Raw genomic sequence first — 20,445 nt, forward strand, 5'->3', positions numbered from 1 at the left:
GTGTGTGTGTGTGTGTGTGTGTGTGTGTGTGTGTGTGTGTAGGCCAGAGGTCACTCTCTGATGTCGTTTCTCAGGAGTCACTCACCTTGTTTTTACAGACAGGGTCTTTCACTGACCTTGGACTCACTGAATAGGCTAAGATGGCTGCCCAGGGAGCCCCAGTGATCTGTCTGTCTCTGAGTCCTCATACTGTGAAAACACGTGCACATCCCTACACCTTGCTTTTTACGTGAGTAGTGGGTATCAAACTCAGGTCCTCTCATTTGTATGGGCAAACAGTCTTACTGAGCCATCTCTCCAGACCCCATAATGGTGTATCGGGCCAAAAATTTAAAAATAGTACATTAGCAAAATTAAGGCATTCTGAAGTTCCACAAGAATAATTTTCATTAATTTTATACTTTAGACATTGGTCCAGGTGGTCAGTGTTTTTGATCCCACACTTCTCTGTCTGTATTACCAGTCCCCTGTCCAGCCCCCTACTGTAACCATCTGTTTACAAAAGCACACTTCCCACCTCCCCTAGCCTGCCCCAGACTTTTTTCCATGGTGGAAAGGCCTCCAGAACAGCAGCAAAGAGACACATTTCAATTTTGGTGTCAGAATCCTAAGTGACTTCTTGTTTTCCTGGCATCTATGTCCGAGGGTGACCTTCAGCATGAGAAACAAGGTTGCTCTGGCCCATTTGGGGATGTTCTAAATTCAGATGGAGTTGGCTAGCAAAGAACAATAAAAGGACAGTCTTCCATCACTGCCTGCATTATTGTCCAAGAAGATAGACCCCCAGGGAGAAGGAATGCAAGAGTTTTCAACCCCTGCCCCCCCAAATCTGAGAAGGCTCCTCTACAAAGGACCCTCACCACAGGAGGTTGGGTAGAAAAACGGTGACATTGGCCAGTGATACTGCCAGAGGTCTGAGACGCAGGGAGAAGAGGGAGAAAGCATGTTGGTAAGTGCGTTGGTTTGATAAACCACCGGTCACCAACAAGGCACTGGGGTCTCATTAAGAAAAATCAATTTAACATCACGTCCACTTGGTGTAACTGAACCACGTGAGGCCAGATTTGAACTCTCTACTTGCCTCTCCCTGTGCCTTTATCATTCTTTGTCTGCTGCATGATGTGTGACTGACTGAATGTTGTCTTGTGATTCTTACCCTGTGTCTGTCTGTCTGTGTGTCTATGATCCCAACAAAGGGCTTTGCTCTCTCTTTTATACAAAGCACAGAAAGCTTGCATGGGAGAAGGAATGAGGGATACTTTACAGAAATCTTTAACAGTTTTACAAGGGATTAAGTCAACCACTCAGATAACAAACAAATCCTATCAAGCAACATCCACATATTATTTTCAACATTTATGGGGGAATAATCATTCTGTAAGGTTGCTTTCAATCTATTTGCTGTTTCTAGCATTTATTACCATAGCATGCATTTCTCTCTATGTCACAGGAATGGAAGAGTACATAACTTAAGATTACAACTATGTATTAGCTTAGGTTGTATATGTTAACTACATGGGAAATCTGTAGGGGAGGCTTTTCTGTGTCCTGCCTGGTCCTGCACCCACTTATAAAATAGTCATTCAGAGGCTTATATTAATTATAAATATTTGGCTGATGGCTCAGGCTTATTATTAACTAGCTCTTACAACTTAAATTAACCCATTTCTAACAATCTAAGTATTGCTACCTGGCCATGGAATTGCCAGTCTGTTGGCATGTTGCTCCTTGGGCAGCTGGATGGCATCTCTCTGGACTCTGCCCTTCTTTCTCCCTGTATTCAGTTTGGCTTTCCTGCTAGATAGCATCTCTCTGGACTCTGCCCTTCTTTCTCCCTGTATTCAGTTTGGCTTTCCCGCCTAGCTATGGTCTGCCCTGCCACAGGCCAAAGCAGCTTTATTCACAAACCAATAAAAGCAACACATATTCGCAGCATACAGAAGGACATCCCACATCAGAAATCCAAGGCAAGTAAGGTTGATTCTTCCACTGTTCTCTTAGAGGTTAAACAAATAGGCTGAGTACACAGCAGGATAGCAGTCTTAAACTTAAGTGACCTCAAGATGTATTATTAACTTTGGCTGTGTCCAAATGTTCCAGGCTCTTATCATGCAAGAGACGTTTTCAAAATAATGCATTGCCATAGGTAAACATTGTTTAAAATGGCTATTTAAAGTGTCACAAATAGTGAGGCTAATCAAAATTAAGCAACCCGAGCACTTAAAATACTAGGTTATAATTTCATGTAAATGAAAAAGGATTAACAAAGTCAAAGAATTTGATTAAATATCCGGTGTTATCCAGAAAAAAAACTAATTAGATTAATTTTATATTTTAAAAAAGGATAAATCAAGCACACATTTCAATTAAAAGAAAAAAAAACAATAAAATATATACAAGAAAACCTGAAATAAATGTTAGTAAGTTTAAAAGAAGACAAGAAATGGTAAAACAATAATTAGAACTCTGGAAAGAAACCAACTGTGGTGTTTTGAAAGAAAATGGCCCCCAAAAGGGGAGTTGCACTATTAGGTGGTGTGGCCTTGTTGGAGTAGGTGTGGCCTTATTGAGGGAAGTGTGTCACTTTTGGGGGTAGGCTTTGAGGTCCTATGCTCAAGTTACACCCAGTGAGATAGTTCACTTCCTGCTGCTTGCTGATCCGGATGTAGAACTCTCAGCTCCTTCTCTAGCACCATGTCTGCCTGCATGCTGCCATGTCCCACCATGACGGTAATGGACCAAACCTCTGAAACTGTAAGCCAGCCCCAATCAAATTTTTTTCCTCATGAGAGTTGCTGTGGTCATGGTGTCTCTTCTCGGCAATAGAACACCAGCTAATACACCAAATCACAGTTTTAAACTCACCAGAGTGCTTCTATGCTAGTGAAGCAGGTAAAAACAAATAAATCTACCATTTCATATAGGGGTCCATGCAACAGAGAACCATCAAACAGGGCAAAGCATGAGCTGGTGTCCAGAAGAGGAGGGGAAGGCCTGAGAGAAAGAGAAACAAAGTCTCTATTTAAAATGCTTTGTTTGTTTGTTCTCGAGACAGGGTCTCACAATGTAGCCCTGGCTACCCTGGAACTTGATCTGTAGACCAGGCTAGGGAACTCAGAGATCCACCTGCCTCTGCCTCCCAAGAGCTGGGTTTAAAGATGTGTGCCATCACATCTGACTTTCTTAGGTTGTTTTAAGCTTGAAGCATAAGAAGTTGAGAAGGATCAGAACCGCATCTGAGAAGAGGAAGCCCAGGAGGAGGGAGGGAAATTAGAGAGTGTGGCCTAGGGAAGAAGCTGCAGCCCTGGGAAAGAAGCACTTCTGAAGGGCCTGATCATCTCCTAAATGAAGAATCCTGATTAATTTAGCAGTCACTTAGCACCTGCGAGCATGGGCAGGTTCACTGAGCTGTCAGTCTTCTGGGGACCGTGTAGAACCTGCAGGGGACGGAGGAAGGACGAGGATTCTGGCGCTAGAGCATCTGAGGTTGCATGGCAAACTTTGCTCCCAAACTCCTTTTCAGTCCTCCAGCTGCCACTGGGCATATGCAACTAAATAAGTTAGCAGGGCTGATGGCTGCAGCCTGATAAAATAAGCTGTGGTGGGGAGACATTGTTATGCCCAGATCGTGGGGACCCCCAAAAGACCACCAGGGAGACTGAATCCCAGATGTGAAAGCAAAGAGCCTTTATTTTCAAGCTCGGAGTGTGGACTCTCTGAAAGGTTTACAACAAGCCCCCACGGTCAGGCGTGTTTGCATATGCCTGGAGGACACTTCCGCCTCGCTAGGTCCAGGTCAGGATAGCCATTTCCGGGTCAGGGCATCTCGCATGACCAAGATCCATGACGTTCCACTAGCCACGTAAGCGCGCAACGTGGCCATGTGATCTACGCGCTTGCGTGTAGTAGTGATGCTGATCTGTCCACACCCAGCCTTTAAAATCTGGCGCCATGTTCCCGGTTCCTTCTTCTTCTTCTTCTCCTCCTCCTCCTCCTCCTCCTTCTTCTTCTTCTTCCTTCTCCTTCTCCTTCTCCACACACGTGTTTCCCGCAGGCCTGTTCACTCTCTGTCCCTTTACCTTTAATAAAACTCTTGTTAGTGGATTCTGTCGTGTTTCGTGGCATTTCCTTGCAGGGTAAGAACACAACGCAGCCAAAAAACTAACACTCTCTGTCTTACACAGCTAGCAGTGAGAGCAGAGAGCCCTGAGCCCAGGCAGGGTGGTGTTTTTATCGTAGCAGAGGTTGGGGTGAGGGGATTTCCAGGGTCCAGGACCCTGATTGGCTGACATTTGTTTAGGGATATAGGGAATGTTTGGAATATCAGGTATTTTCCTTAGATGCAGGCCTCCCTGGGTGGGGTCAGCTTATGGCCTTTCCTGGGTCCAGGTGTTGCCTGCCAGAAGCTTTGTCTAGGCTTCTAAGCCTTCCACGGCAGTTGTGTGGTCAAGCTGTTTTGCGTCCCCCCACAATATCTAGCTCTTAACTGAAATGGCTTGGATTTAAAGTCGATGTTTGTTTTGAGCTACATCTCCACTGTCATTAACAATGATTTGTCCTGTTTCCTCCCTCAGAATCCTGACACTCTGTGTCACTTGGCTGATGGCCCTTTCTCTGTTCAGTCTAAAACAACCCCAGATGAAAAGTGATCACAATAAGCACTTTCTGTACCCAAATTAACAAAAGATATCAAAGGACACTCCAAGTGGTGGGTATTATAAGTCAAGCAACATTTTGGTTTGAATAAAACACCCAGGTAAGCACTTTCAAGCATTCATGAAATTATATGACTTTGCTAATCTGGAAGATAATATATGAGCTCACACACCAGAGCTAAGTGACAAATAAATGATATAGTAAGTGTTGCAGGAGATAAGATGGGAGCAGAAGTCACTCCTGGTTGAGTCTTGAATGAAGTGAGATTTTGATCTGGGACAAGGAAAAGGGAGTTGTAATTATTACATGATAAGAGATGCAAGGATTCAAACAATTTCTCACTCGAATCTCTTCAGAAACTACTAGAGAAAGGACTCCAGCAAAATGAAGGAACAAATTAAGAGAAAGGCACTCGATCCATGGAACCATGCTTCAGTACGAGAGTGATTCGGCCAAGCTTTTCAGCAGGACAAAAGTCACCACTGAAGGACCTTGACGTCACAAGACACCCCAAGACCAAGTTCTCTGCACAAAGGAGATTTATTTGCCCCAAAGGGACAAAGGGCAGGGAATAAGAGAGAAAAGACAGGAGATAGAGGACAAGGGAGAAGGGGAAGGGAACAGGAACAAGGGAGATGGGGAAAGGAGTATTTGCCTCAGAGGAACAAAGGACGGCCTCTGGACAGAGAGGAGACAGAAGTAGCCTGGAGACAAATGGAAGTTTGTTAAGGTGAAAGGAGAATCTTGTATAATATTAGTGAGACCAGCCTTAATATTATACATCCCAGGGGCTCAGGAGAGAGAACTACGAACCGCGAGGACTATTTTTGGGAAATAGAATCTCAGCACACCGAGCTCTATAGTCCATTTGCCTTAATTCCTCTGGCATAACATCCTTTCTACACAGCTTCAGTTCTGTTCTCGTGCCTAGCTCCTTTCTTGCCTGATTTCTCTCTATATTTATCTACTGCTCCTTCTAAGTTCTATCTTAATTCTCTCATCTTAATTCTGCCTCATCTAGGTCCTTTTCATCTTGTTTGTACCCAGCTAGTACTTCCCCATCTCTCTCTTCCTCGTCTTCCATCTCGTCCATACGTACTCTCTGGTCAAAATCCTCCTTATCTCTCTCCGTTCTCAGTCTATTCATTCTCCACGTTCTCCCTAAGTCATCCCAGGAATCTAGTTATAAACCCAAGCAATAGCAAGCCCCTGGTCGGGCAAGGTCACCAGGCTTGAATTCTACAGGGTTATAAAGGCAGGTAAGAATTTTCCTCAGGCAGTGACCACCAGGCTTTCTATTACAATCCAAAATGGGAGTGGTAAAAGAGGAGATCAACTGAGTGCTAATGACTGGTTAGTATATCAAAAAGGGGGTCTATGTGCTCAGTCTACATTCCTAGAAGTGGTTAGGTAAGAAGTTAGGGGTCTATTAGTAAGGTTGTATAAGAAAGGAGGGTCTCACCCTAAATTGCAAAGAAATAAAGCTATCCGTCTGACCTAGGAGACAGGTGTTGTTTCATATGGCCTTGGATGCTTGCCAGGCATTTTAGATAAATACACTGTTAGGAGTTCTTGGAAGCACATACGAAAATCATTTTAGGAACCAGCTAATATATATACAAAAGCTAAAATATCACCAAGACTCCTTAAGCCATGGCTTGACCTTTGGAGAAGTCCTTGACTTTTCCAAGTAGTAGCTTTTGTGATAGTAGCTGAGTTCCATTATGTTTCCTGCGGCTTGCAGCAGGAGAAGCTCTGTGTTAGGATGAGGTGTTTAATTTTGATTGAGCATGTTAATTAGGACAGCCAAAAGGGGACTTTTGATGGCTGGACTTCAATACTTCCATAGTTGGACCTTGGTAGTCAGCCTCAGGAGGAGGAAGTGGCCAAATAAGGGCATAGACCTTGGTGGCTAGCTTTAGGAATGCAAGGGAATGGGGAGAAGGGTACAAGGCGACATGTTTGCCATGCTCAGGCCTGCTAGATCCCATCCAACCACCACAGACCAGAGCCAGACCATGGAGGAGGAGGCTCTGGGGGAAATCGTAACTGAGAAAAGATTAAATGTGTGTTTCCTGTAGCATGTTTGGAAAAACAATACAAAAATAATGGGCAGATTAGATGTAGCTCCTATAAAACAAATGGAAAAACAATTAGCTCGAGACTGATTTTTTTTTTTAAAGTATCACACTATTTATCTCAGTAGTGAATGATAGAGCCATGATAAAGGTCCCTCAAGAGAGGACTTGCTTAAAAATCCTTATGAAACTATTCCCAGGACTGTGTTTAGGACAGTGTTAAAAGAATTATCCTAATTCAGAAGGTAAGTTCTATATCATTTTAAAAGAAATATCAACACATAATCTAGAAACAGAGAAGTAAATTCCAGTACAAAAAGCCCAAACATTGGGAGTATTTCCCTTAAGGAGTGGGTGTGTGAAGAAGTTTATGGAAGGCATCATACTTGTTTCTTATTTTGAAAAGCAATACAAGGAAGAAAAATCTTCAATTAAAAATGAGAGGAGCTGGGTGGTGGTGGCACATGCCTTGATCCCAGCACTTGGGAGGAAGAGGCAGGCATCTCTGAGTTCAAGGTCAGCCAGGGCTACACAGTGAAACCCTATCTCAAAAAACCAATAAATAAATAAATATAAAAATCAGAGGAACCGGGGGCTGGGGATACAGTGTAGTTGATAAGTTGCTTGCCTAGACTGCACAAAGCCCTGGGTTCCACCCTCAGTTCCTGTTTAAATTAGGCATGGGGGATCACACCTGCAACCCCAGCACTGGGGAGGTAGAGGCAGGAGGATCAGAAGTCCAAAGTCACCCTTTTCAAGGCCGGTGTGGGTCATGGGGATACATGAGATCCTGTCTCAAACACATAATGAATTATTAAGAAAATAAATACAATTGGCAAACTAGAGCCCAGCTCCCCCTGAGGAACTAAAGACAGTTAATGTTTGCCCATCCATGCTCAAGAAAGCAAATCTAGTTCAATGCTGTGGGCCACAAAGAAGAACAACACACACACACACACACACACACACACACACACACACACACACACACACACGAAAGGTACTTCATTAGAAGGGATTTGGTAGCAGGGATGGGATAAGACAGAATAATTGGAGAAATATGATCAAAGCACATACACATTCCTGTACAAAATTGAAAAGAATATATTTTTATGTATATGTTTGTGTGGGCCTGATTGTCTGTATATGCACGATGTGTGTGTACATGTGCTCTCCAAAGCCAGAAGACAGAGTTGGATCCCCTGGAGCTGGAGCTACAGGCAATTGTGAGCCACCCAGGGTGGATGCTGCTAACCAAATCCGGGTCTGACGCATGATCACCAAGAGCTCTTAACAGCTGAACCTCCTCTCCAGGCCCAACAACAATTTTCTTGTAAAGGAATGGACACAAATGCCAAGATTTGTGAAATAATACACAGGGGTCTGACTGACTGAACAATGAGATCTCTATCTGTCTTAGTGTTCAATGCTGTGAAGAGGCACCATGACCAAGGCAACTCTTATAAAGAAAGCATTTAATTGGGGGTTTGCTTCCAGTTTCAGAGGGTCAGTCCATTATCATGGCAGGAAGCAGAGAGGCACAGCACACAGCAATAGCTGAGAGCTACATCTTGATCCTCAGGCAGCAGGCACAAACGGACACTGGGCCTGGTGTGGCCTTTTGAAACCCACCATGAGACACCAGGAATATAAAAGGCCAAAGTCTATAGGGTCCTTCCCTTGTAAATTTTGTATCTAACCAATAAGTAGACAATGGACCAGAAAAAATACATGATAGTAAAATGGCACTGGTTAGTGGCGCTGGTTACTGGCTGACCCCAATGTTAGTTTTTAGAGCTTTATTGGGAGGGAAAGGGAAAGAGGGAAGGGCCAGGCCTGGTGGGGGAGGGAAGGGGGGAGGGAGCAGAGCAGAGAGCAGAGAGAGAACACAGAAAAAGAGAGAGGTGGGAGTCGGTGTCCTGCTTTTTAAAGCAGGGATTGTGTGACCACGGGTATGTAGTCCGCAGCACCTCTTGATGACATAAGACGCCAGACCCCGAGGAATGAGAGCAGAATCCTAATATACATGTACAGACTGTAGTAACAAGAAATGTAAACAGAAAAATATCCTGATAGTAAACAGTGCTGAGGGGAGGCAGGGCAACAACTTAAGTATTTTCAGAATGGCCTCTTGGAGATAAACTGAGTTTTGCTGAAGCCAAAGCTGGGTCTAGAAACCGTTAGAAAGACACTGTGACCAGAGGGCAACAGGATAATAATAGCTCAAGTCGGAAAATGAGCAGAATGCCTCACCGTTGCGAGAAATTGAGGAAGTTCTGAGCGTATAGATAAAATTGAAAGCCTGGGCCCAGGGAGAAGGCTCAGTGGGAAACTGAGCCTGCTTCTCGAGCCTGGCCACCAGAGGGCCACCCCTAAACCCACCTACACGTGGAAGGAGGAAGAGGAGCCGACCTCACCCTGCATGGCCTGCAGGACCACACATACACATCATGCACTGGCACAACCACACATTTTCTTTATCTCTCTTCCTTTCTTTCTTTCGTTTTTCGAGACAGGAATTTTCTATGTAGCAGTCCTGGCTGTCCTGGAACTCGCTCTGTAGACCAGGCTGGCTTCAAACCCACAGAGATCCACCTGCCTCTGCCTCCCAAGTGCTGGGATTAAAGGTGTGCGCCACCACCCCCTGGCTAATAACAGATTCTTTAAAGAGCCTCAGGAAGCAAGTCTGTTTGTTGCACACCCACCAGACGACCGCACTGGCCTGTAGAAAAGGCATGGAAATGGCGATGGTCCCCTAATATGTTTAGTTGGCATTTCTGTAAAAGCGCCTTGGGCCTTCTGTTTATTCTGAAAATCAAACTGCGTCAACAACTTGAGTTCTATGTGTTTGCGGTAAAACCTGATAAAACCGGAGAGTCTATTAAGCTCCTTAATTATCCCCTTTGTAAAGTCAAAGAATGTTTGACTCCCAGCCACGGAATCTCCCGCTGGCTTTGGCTGAGGACAAGAGGCTTAACGACGTTCTGCCCGCCCGTTTTGTAGAAGGCAAAGGGTCTCTCGTTTGCGCCCCGGAACATTAGGACCAGGAAAGGCGCGCAGGAAGGCAGCTAGGCGGAGCTCGGGGCGGGGCAGCGGGCTCAGGGCCCGCGGGGGCCTAAAGCGCCGGCCCGCGGGCCCGGGAGGGACCGGCCATGCTGCTCCTGTGCGCGCGAGCGCTCCCGCGGCGCCGCTGCCTCCTGCGGGCTCGGCCGCCCTCGCGCGCGCTCCCGCCGGCGGCGCCGAGCCGAAGCGGCGACCGAGCCGGTGAAGTCCCGGCCGGGGGCGGGGGCGGGGGCGGGGGCGCGCGCGCGTGGCGGTTGGGGTGGGGAAGCCGGGGAGACGGGGCGGGGAGCGTGCGCGCTGGGGAAGAAGGAGGACGCCGGGGGAGGAAGCGTGCGCTGGGCTGGTGGGGAGGCTGGGCCTGCTCAGGTAGCGGTGCGCCTGGGCGGGGCGGGCGGGCTCGGAGCGCGGGAGCGAGTCCACTGGGGTCCCCGAGGAGGGGAGCCCGGCGCGCTCGGTGCCTCCGCTAGGCCGCGCTCGAGCCCTTTGCGGCAGGCCGCGCCCCCGTCCCGCGCGGTGGGCTCGTCCAGGCGGGAGACTGTTTTCGGCTCGGCGGGCGCCGGGGCTCACTGCACTCTGCTCTTCTTCCCGTGCTCCCGCGGCTCTCGGCTCTGCTCCGCTCGCCGCCATGCCCTGCTCGGAAGACGCTGCCGCCGGCTCCGTGAGCAAGCGGGCTCGGGCCGAGGACGGCGCGTGCCTGCGCTTCGTGCGGCTCTCGGAGCACGCCACGGCTCCCACCCGCGGGTCGGCGCGCGCTGCGGGCTACGACCTGTACAGGTGAGAGCCACGGCCGGGCTGCACGAATGCAGACACCCGCGCCTTGGTGCAGCCGTGGCTCCGCCGCGTTCTCGCAGAGACGTTTATTTAACAGTTCATCTTAGGCAGACCTAGCAAGCGTTTGGGCGAGAGGAATCTTAAACGGCTGACATGTCCAAAGCATTACTGTGCAGCGTGCACGCCACCCTTGCCAAGGGGAAGGTCCGGTGAGCAAGGCTTGTTCTTGACAGAGGGGTGACCGTCTGCAGTGTGCACGTTAGAAAAGCTACGTAAGGGTCTAGGAAAGGGATCTGTGGACGCTGCTTGCGTCTCTATACAGCCATCCCGTGCAAGGACTGGGGACTTCAAGCGGGTCCCAGTCTAGTGGGATGGCTCAGCGTAAAAGCACCTGCCATGGTTACCAAGCCTGATGACCCGTGTGTATGCATCTAGCATGGCGAGTCTTGGGAGAGATATTAGATATTTTGGCCATCTTGTAAAAAAGCTGGTGTTTTCTGTGCATCGGAAGTGACTCTTGTATGAGGCGTGCAAATACCATGTGAAGAAAGGGAGCTATCGTACAGTTAGTTCTAGCAGATTGAATTCAGGCCTCCAGAGTACCTTCCAGTGCTGCTCATTGCAAAGTCTGAAGTTCTTATCCGGAAGGGAGCTGCAGTAATAAGAGACAGTTGCAGCCTTTGGCAGGTGGACCTTCGGAAATGGGTTTTCAGCAGTGTCCATGCCCAGGAGCTGCTCTGACTGAGTGACTAGTTTCCTCCCCAGCCACCGAAGTTCACAGCCCTAGCTTGGGAGGCTTGTTGATCTGCCTGGCTAAGAAGAAGGACTGCATCTCAGCCTCTCACCAGTGTTAGTCTTACCCTGGTCTTCTGCAGGGTCACCCTCATTCAAGAGAATCGGTACAAAAATAAAATGGGTCCCTATGTATTTGCATGTTCTTAGAACTGTGCCTGGCACGGAGAGAGGGCCTAGTGAGTGTTAGCTGTTATTTGCCCTATATCTTGGCTTTTCATTTTATTTCCAGAAAGTTAGTGAATTCAGTCTGCTTTTCTGCTCCTCGTGCTAATTCCCCAAACATAACAGCAGCGACAGTGTAGATATCTCCTTGTTCCACTGTTCAATTCAGAGACCTGTTAGCTAAGCTGTGTGTCCATATACACCCACCCCCTGCAACTCCTCCCCCCAAGGGTCTTACCTTATACTTCTGGGATAGCCTGGCACTCACTGAGTTCCCTACCTAAGTGCTGGGATTAAAGGTGTGTGCGGCCGCCGCCTCCACTCTAAAGCCCTCTTTTTAAAGCTAAAAGAAAATACTACTTTCTGTGGAAACTTTTTTAGATGAGTTAGGAATTTGTCATGATTGTTTATAGGATCTAGGTTTATATGAAGTGAAGACCATATTTGAATACATTTTATAGGCATTGTTGTAGCAAAGAATGTTAAAAGCAGTTTAATAAAGTGGTAGTGGTATACACCTTTAATCCCAGCACTTGGCAGGCAGAAGCAGGAGGATCTCTGAGTTCAAGGCCAGCCTGGTCCACAAAGAGAGTTGCAGGACAGCTATGGCTGTTAGAAAGAGAAACTCTGTCTTGAAAAAACTAGAAGAAAAGAAAAGCTTAATAAGTAATTTATTTAAATGTCTTTTTAGTGCCTATGATTATATAATACCACCCATGGAGAAAGCCATTGTGAAAACAGACATTCAGATAGCTGTTCCTTCCGGATGCTATGGAAGAGTAGGTGAGTGCCTTAAGAGACAGGTAACTATTTGTCGTGCCTGTCCTTTACGGTGAGGAACACCCATCATCTTAGTGTCATGTGGGCACAAAGGGAAGAACTGATGCTTGGCCTGTGTCCTAAAGTAGAGAGGCCTGAACCACTGAGCCTTGCCTTGTTCTGGGTCCTGGAGATAAGAGTGAGAAGCACTTGTGTGTATCAGTTACGGCTGAGAAAGAATGGCTATGAGTCTGGCTTGAATTTTTCTGGGGCATGTCACTTGTCTAGAGAGTGAATTCAAAACTTGTCAAGAACATAAATGCTTTTTGTAACCTCAAACTAAATAGTAGGGAAAAGACCAAGACTCTGTCTCAGATAAGAGACCTGGACTAACACTCTTGTTATGCGTGTGTAGAACCTCTAGTACTTTGGCCCTTAAAAAGGGGGAAATGGGTTCTGCTGGTCTGTGGCATCACCGACTACATTTTTAAAGTCCCAGGGCAGGAAAGCAAAGAGATGGAATGAGAGAACATCTCAGAAGAGGTAGTGCTCATTGACAAAGCACCTGCTTTAGATTGTTCTGAAGCATGGTGCTAGGTATCGGGATTATTGAGATAGACCTGAGGCTTGGGTCAGCAAGTTTGAGCTATAAAATGCTTTCCCCATTTCTAGAATAAAAAATGTACAGGAGAGTTTAATTTTTGGTGAAATTCTATAGATAGTTCACTGATATTAGAGCGTTGGCCATTACTCACTCATGTTTCATGCAAACATGTCTCCTAACCTGAATAATGAGAAGGTTCTCTGCTAAGCTCTGCGGTATTCCTTCTTCCGTCTAGGATTTACAGTCAGCTCTCCCATCTTGAACTACAAGTTGGGCCAGAAAGATGGCTCAGTGAGCAAAGCATTTGTTCTGAAAGCCTTGTGACCTGAGTTTGATCTCAGGACCCACATGTAGAAGGAAAACTGAGTCCACAGACACACACACGTCATAATAAGTTAATATAAACACTAGGCAGAAGGTTTCAGATTGGGCTGGATTTGTTCGCTTTCCAGTTCATCCTAGCAATCTATTGCTCACTTCTGTGCTACATCAGTCATGTGGCTGTGCTTTGGGTTTGTTTTGAATTAAAGTGGCATTGAGTTTTTCTAAAGTAGTCTTTCCAACTTTGGTTGGTATAGTATGGTAAATGTGTTCTTTAAGAGTGATCTGCTGAAATTAAGGTGAAAATAGAAACCTTAGAGGAGACCATGATACTTAAGTTATATCAGAAATAATGTATCTATTTCTCCTTACCATTTAAAATAACCACTGTTTTCCAATTTTGTTTTTAGCTCCACGTTCTGGCTTGGCAGTAAAATACTTCATAGATGTAGGAGGTAACATTTATTTCTTTATTCTATGAAATTTTGTAGTATCCTTGCCTCTAGGAATTTCTAAGTCTGAATAGGCAATAATGCTATAGTTTCTGATGCCTTTTGACACTGTCTAATCTCTCCTGATTATATTCTGTGAAATGCATGGTATTTTACACCTTGCTGCACTGGTCATCTGTCTTTAGTGCAGAATTGATTCTTAGACCAGGAAAACCTTTTGTGGTCATTGAGTTATAGTTTGCTAAACTAATAAGTCAAAGGTTCTAGAAAGACAGATCTAGCTTGTAAGAATTTTCTTAGCTTTGGCAGAAAGGCCATACTTAAACATTTTGCAAAATGTAGCAAGGTACTTTTCCCCCACAGTACGAAGACAAAATATGGTGCTTTTCTACATTTCTCAAAAGTGTCTTCACTGACACCTGTTTCTCTTGCTACCTTTGTGACAGTGTGATGTGGTATCCGTCCTTGCTACAGGGTTTCTGTGCCTCTATATGTAAAGAATCTTCTTTCCTGACAGGATTCTTACATGTGTATTTATTTAGTGTATGCGAGTATTTTGTGTATAGATGCATTGTGTGCATGCCTGGTTCTTTTGGAGGCCAGAAGAGAGCATCATCCCCTGGACCTGGAGTTACAGAAGGCTGTGAGCTGCCATGAGGGGTCCTCTGCAAGAGCAGCAAGTGCTTTTAATCACTGAGCCATCTTTGTAGGCCCTCCTGGTAGGGTTATGTTGTTTCTGATCTCTTTTTTTTTTTTTTTTTTTTGGTTTTTTTCGAGACAGGGTTTCTCTGTGTAGCTTTGCGCCTTTCCTGGAACTCGCTTTGGAGACCAGGCTGGCCTCGAACTCACAGAGATCCGCCTGCTTCTGCCTCCCAAGTGCTAGGATTAAAGGTGTGCGCCACCACCGCCCGGCTGTTTCTGATCTCTTATTAGGGCACATAACTTCACTGATTTAGGGCCAAAATCTTGACCTTTCATTGTTTTAATCCAGTATTTCATGCCAGAGACACTGACCCTCAGATACATAGGTATGCTAGATTGTCTTGTACCCATTTTTACAGAACCATGTCAAGAGGATTTGGGGGTTTTTCTGTTTTTGTTTTTAATGAGAAAACTGACTTAGAAATGTATTTCTAGTACCGCTGTTCTCACCAGTGGAATTAAAAACTGCCCCATCCCCACACTGTGCCAATGTGGTGGGGGTTAATTAAGTACATGATGAATCTTGGCTGCCCAGACCTGCCTACCCATTGGCCTCCTGTTTTGGAAAGTACTGTTATCTCCCATGGTGTCACTAGGTGGTGCTGTGGGACAAGGCAGATATCCCAAAATAGTTCCTCTGTTCTGTGTAGCCTTGAGGGTGATATTTATAGTCCTGTCTTGGATTGAAAATTCCCAGGGCTTAGTGAGTACATTTAATATTCAGAAATATTTTTTACAGGCTGGAGAGATGGTTCAGCAGTTAAAAGCAATGGCTGCTCTTCCAGGTTACCTGGGTTTAATTCTCAGCACCCACATGGTATCTCACAACTGTCTGTAACTCCAGTTCTGGGGTATCTGACACTCTCTTATGACCTCCTCAGGCACTGAATGTATATGGTGCACAGACATCTATGCAGGCAAAACATCCATACACATAAAATAAAAGTTAAAAAATTTACTAACTCAAATATAGTCACTTGGGAGATACTAATAATCTAACTTAAAGTTATAAAAGATTTTATATTTTTAGTGAAATTTCAAAGGGTTTTTAAAGGGACAGTCCTCATCTGTATAATAGAAATTAGTATGCCTACCTCTGAGGGGTATGAGAGCTAAGTTATGTGTGTGGAGCATCCAGCAGTGTTTGGCACATACATTAATTCAGGTTAACAGTTCTGTCTTCTACGGGCGTAACGGATTTTTTTATGTGGAAACTTCTTTTTCCTCTCCAACTTTGTTTCTAAATTTTACTCTGCTTAAAACAACTGTCTGGGGGAAAATCATGTAGTTGGAAAGTTAGTTTTCCTGGTGGTTGCTATGAGGTTATTCATAAAATCACATTGTGGTATGTTCTTGGATGCAGAGTATCTATGAAATTTCTGTTAGGTACAAGTTTATCATAGTTGGCAACTAAAGGGAGATGCTTTTAGAAGCCTGGGGCTGGAAGTGAGGGTCAAAAGGAAAAGTTGACTGTGCAAGATTGTGTTCTGAATTCACATCTGGTAGGTGTGGAGCATTCTCACTAAAGAGGTTTCCAACAATGACATGCCAAAGTCTTGACACAGAAAACCTTGCCTGAAGTCGATTAACCACTGCCAGTTCCAGTGCCTGGTTTTTCCAGTGATAGCCTTCCAAGATGCTCAGTGCATTTTCATGAAGAGATGGTAGAATGCATTAATCTTTATGCAGAGAAGATCTGTCTTGTGGGGTTCTGTTTGCTTGCCCTTTTCTTTCTCTCTCTTTTTTGTAATAGTAGTACTAGGATTGAACCCAAGAACTCACACAAGTTCTCCCCCTCACCCCACCCCTTTTCTCTAGTCCTCTCTTTATTTACAGTTGCCCTGTGGGTGCTGGGAATTGAACTCAAGTCCTTTGCAGGAGCAGCCAGTGCTCTTTACTGCTGGGCGATGTCTCCAGCTCCTCTTTTCACATCTTCATGAGACAAAATCTCATTAAGTTACCAGGTGGGCCTTGAACATGGCAGTTGTCCTGCATCAGCCTCCCAGGTAGTTGGAATTGTAGGCCTTTGCTGTTTGGGTTTATTTGCTTGCTAGTAGAAGATTTTCACATTTTCATGGTCCAAGCATCTAAAATGACCTGGCCTTGTAGGATTCAAGACACCTAGCTATTTGAATACTCTCAACAGGAGAACTTTGCAGACATACAACGGAGGTGTATATGTGCGTGTGAGTATATAATTACTATATTTGCAACTAAAAACACATTAAAAATAGACAAAAATATAGAAACATGTATGACATGCAAGTTGTACATATGGAAAGAAAAATGTCTACCCATAGGGTAATGAAAAGTAAGGCCATGAAATGTCTTTTTTATTTATCATTATTGGCCAGTAATTAAAAGCCGGCTGCTATCTGGTCTGAGCACAAATAGACACTCAAATATTGCTTGCTGCTGGAAGTTGGAATGGCTGTGCCTCTTTTTTTGCAGTTATCTAGCAGTACATATATGTGTCCATCCTTTGACCCAGGAAAGTTTTTTGTGACTTACTTGAGATAACATTAATGTACATCAAGGGTTGTTTTGTGTATCATAGCAAAACCATGAAAGCAACATGAATGTTTGGTGTTACGCATGTAAGATACTTTCTGCATAGAAATATTGGAACTTCCTTCTATGTTCGTATCTAGAAGAAATCACTAGAATTTATGCTATTTCAATGAATAACTGATTCTTTGGAGTGGAAGAATTAAAGTAATTTAATTACTTTTATAAACTTTATTACAGTTTTTACCTTGTGCATAGTGATACTGTTTGAGTAATTTAATAGTTTCCTAATAAAGTACAGCCAAAAGAATTTAGAAGTCAGTCTGGGTTATCTTTACAGACTCATTTGTAATCGATATGCTTATTAGGCTGTGCCTCAAAGGTCTTCCACAGTGGAAATTCTCCAGCCCTCTGTGGTCATTGATTCCAACGTGGAAAAACACGCTTTTACCCTAAGGAGTTCCTTGTTGAGTGCAAGCTGCATTATTCCTGCAGTTAACTAACCTTCCTCCAAAGAGTATGAAAACAGCTGGCCCAATCCTTCTATCAGCTCTTTTCCTGAGCATTAAGGACTAAACTAATAAACTGGTAATAAAGGCAGCCTCGTATAACATTTGGATTGGTGAAAGGTTTGTTGCCATTCTACTGGAAAAAAACAGACTCTCCCTTAGTCTAGACAGAATGAACTGCCTTTGACATCTGTATTAGATCTCCATGTTAAAAACAGAAACGGAGGGCTGTTAGCCACATTATCTGTGCTTGTATAAACACATCAAGTTCCTGACTCAGGGACGGCTGGGGGCAAATCTGGGGCATGTATCTTCTGGGCCATGGCAAGGACCTAGCTCAGGTTTCCTGTAAGAATCTATTTAATTTTATAATACCAAATAGGTACTAATTGGGCTGGCAAGATGGCCTGTCAGGTAAAGGTGCCTGCTACCAAGCCAAATGAGTTCACGCCCACATGGTGGAAGGCAGGAACCGACGTCCATGGTTGTCCTCTGACCGCCGCACGTGTGCTGTTGCAGCAGCAACAACTCATTAAGCTTACCAGCCAGTGTTTACTGAACTGTCGTGGTTTTAAAATGGACAGTGCTTTGACTTTGAAAGAAAAAATTATAAACGGCAGTTCTGCCCCATTTTCTGATGCAAGTGGAATATTCTAATAGCTGCAAGACTGCTTGCTGCTTAGTGTGTCACCCTGGCTTTTCCTGCAGATCACTGGGCTTCAAGTGTTGTTTCTCTGTGATTTAATCAGAATATCATGGAAGCTGATGCCAGAAAAGACTTTCAAAGCCCAGCTCTTTTTCTCCAAGGTTTTTTAGCATACGGACTGGGAGTCAGCTGTGAGGTTGGAGATGATAGTTGCTCCACTCAGTTTGAAGTATGAAATGCTCGCCATTTGATAAGCATTCAGGATGGAAAATTGGGACATGCTTTTTAAATTCTTGTATTTTAGTAATATCATTTATTCTCAAACCAAGTAGGACCTAAGTGAGATTCACTTTGTGGGGTATAAGAATTTGAGAAAGTTTGGAAAAAGTTTGAAAAAGTGGTTTTGAGATAATCTAAAACACCTGGTATTCTGATGGCATAAATCAAAAAAACATTTTTCCTTCTTCCAGCCGGTGTCATAGATGAAGATTATAGAGGAAATGTTGGTGTTGTGCTGTTTAATTTTGGAAAAGAGAAGTTTGAAGGTGAGTTAAATATATACGTTTATGTATGTAGGAAATTTTAAGTTGCCTAAAACTGACCCCAGTTCTCATTGAATAAGGTAGGATAGAAAAATACATCAATATCAATAATAATCTGTGTTTTGTTTTTTCTTTGAAGTAAAAAAAGGTGATCGGATTGCACAGCTCATTTGTGAACGGATCTTCTATCCAGACTTGGAAGAAGTTGAAGTAAGTGTTATAAATGCTGAGTGAGACTGGGTGGTGGACCGTAAAGTGGAGAGGAGGGATGCTTGGGAATGTTGGAGACCGGTAAGTGTTTTTCAGCTGGATGAATGTAGCATTTTGGATGGTAGGGGTGATCCGGTCAGGACAAAGGGTTTGTGAGTTGTACAGAGGCTGTGACACTGACCGGCTTGCCTTCCTCCTGTCTTTCTTCAGACACTGGATGTCACTGAAAGGGGCTCAGGAGGCTTCGGCTCCACTGGAAAGAATTAAAAATGTGCTTCAAGTATTTCGCTGTTTCACCTGCAAAGAGGAACTTTAGTTCTGGTAGTGTTTCATGTTCTAGGACACAGGAAAGAGGACCTGTTATATTACATTGGAACTTCTCTCTTCTGGGATTGGTGGTCACCCGTAAATCTGCATTGTGAGACATGCAGACATGCAGACTTGGTAAAAATAAGTGTTCAATTGAGTTTTTCTATTGCATTATTTAAATTATAGTCCTAGCTACTGGTTTTGCTCTAATTGCTTTCTCAGTTGTAAGGTTTTTTGTTTTTTTGTTTTTATTCAATAAAGTTGAAGTCTTTAGCAGATATGTTTTTACATAAGCTGACTAAAGAACCATAAGGAAGTCAGGCATGGCTCAGGGCTGTAACTTCACTTGGAGGCTGAATCGGGAGGGTTGCTGAGTTAGAGGGCAGCCAGGGCTACTGTGAGATGCTGTCTTAGTTACTCCTTGTTCTTTTCTGCTTTGGTGCTGTGTGACTGGAACTGTAAAGGTCTACTCACTCACTCACCCTGGATTGGGAACCCCACGTAGACTATAGTGAGGATAGCACTAAATACAACCTGGTGAACCAGTGAGTTTACAGGAGTGTGGGGGAGGGGTTATACACAGGAGCAGAAATGACTCAAAGGTACCTTCATCACGGAACTCCAGGCATGGTGACTGCTCCTGAAAGCCTGAACCTCAGCACGCTGCACAGCATGCCGGCAGCTCAGCTGGTCTTCGGGCTTCACCACATATGTCATGGGGGAGGGGTCTCTTCCCTGCCTTGCCACATCCCACAGTTCCCTGGCCCAAGAGGACCGGTGTTTGCTATGGATTATCTGCCACTCTGGTTACTTTCCCTCACAGCCCTACTGTCTGTCTCCACTGTAGCCTTAAGGTAGTGATAGAATAGAAATCTTAAAGATCAAGCCGATTTTAGTATTAGTAATGATAACACTGTAATCTGGCTGGACAGTTCAGGCATTTCTTGTTGGTATAAATTATACTCCCCCACCCCCGCTCTCAGTAACCAACCTGATCGTTTTAGCTGAGAAATGCTCTCTTTTTTTATCATCCTAAGGGGGCTGGGGGGTATCTTCCCCAAACAGAAAGTAAACTTTGTGTGCTCAGGACTTCCCACTGGGAGGCTGGCTATATATAGCCAGATGTTCTCATGTTGCTCTTTTTAAGTGAAAAAGAAAAGGCATGAACTGACAGTTTTAGAGATCCCTTACAAAGTATATGAAAAACTTTAAAAGGTGTTTATTTGGCACTATATGGCTAAATTGGGAAGTTTAGTGTTTTGTTTTTTGTTTTTGTTTTTTTTTTTTAAATTTAGCAGATCTCATGGAATAAGTCTAGTACCTATATAAGATCATAGACAATTTTTGATTAATAAGAT

At 44.5% G+C, this 20,445-nt stretch overlaps 1 protein-coding gene across 1 annotated transcript; it reads left to right on the forward strand.

Moving 5' to 3' along the window:
• Positions 1-9,871: 9,871 nt before the first annotated feature.
• Dut (deoxyuridine triphosphatase) lies at positions 9,872-19,365 on the forward strand. Its single transcript, XM_052722765.1, has 7 exons — positions 9,872-9,998; positions 10,439-10,571; positions 12,217-12,308; positions 13,620-13,664; positions 18,497-18,571; positions 18,708-18,778; positions 18,989-19,365. The coding sequence occupies exons 1-7, from the start codon at positions 9,887-9,889 to the stop codon at positions 19,043-19,045; spliced, it is 585 nt and encodes a 194-aa protein (XP_052578725.1). The 5' UTR covers positions 9,872-9,886; the 3' UTR covers positions 19,046-19,365.
• The last annotated feature ends 1,080 nt before the right edge of the window (positions 19,366-20,445 follow it).

This window comes from Peromyscus californicus, unplaced genomic scaffold (assembly GCF_007827085.1).
Source record: "Peromyscus californicus insignis strain IS unplaced genomic scaffold, ASM782708v3 Scaffold_7__1_contigs__length_154581171, whole genome shotgun sequence".
Classification (NCBI taxonomy): domain Eukaryota; kingdom Metazoa; phylum Chordata; class Mammalia; order Rodentia; family Cricetidae; genus Peromyscus; species Peromyscus californicus.

Bases quoted from the DNA above. Each gene is read 5' to 3' on its own strand.
- Dut (XM_052722765.1), top strand. From the start codon at position 9,887: ATGCTGCTCCTGTGCGCGCGAGCGCTCCCGCGGCGCCGCTGCCTCCTG. The intron at 10,572-12,216 runs GTGAGAGCCACG...ATGTCTTTTTAG, and splicing joins GCGGGCTACGACCTGTACAG to TGCCTATGATTATATAATAC. The intron at 18,779-18,988 runs GTAAGTGTTATA...GTCTTTCTTCAG, and splicing joins CAGACTTGGAAGAAGTTGAA to ACACTGGATGTCACTGAAAG.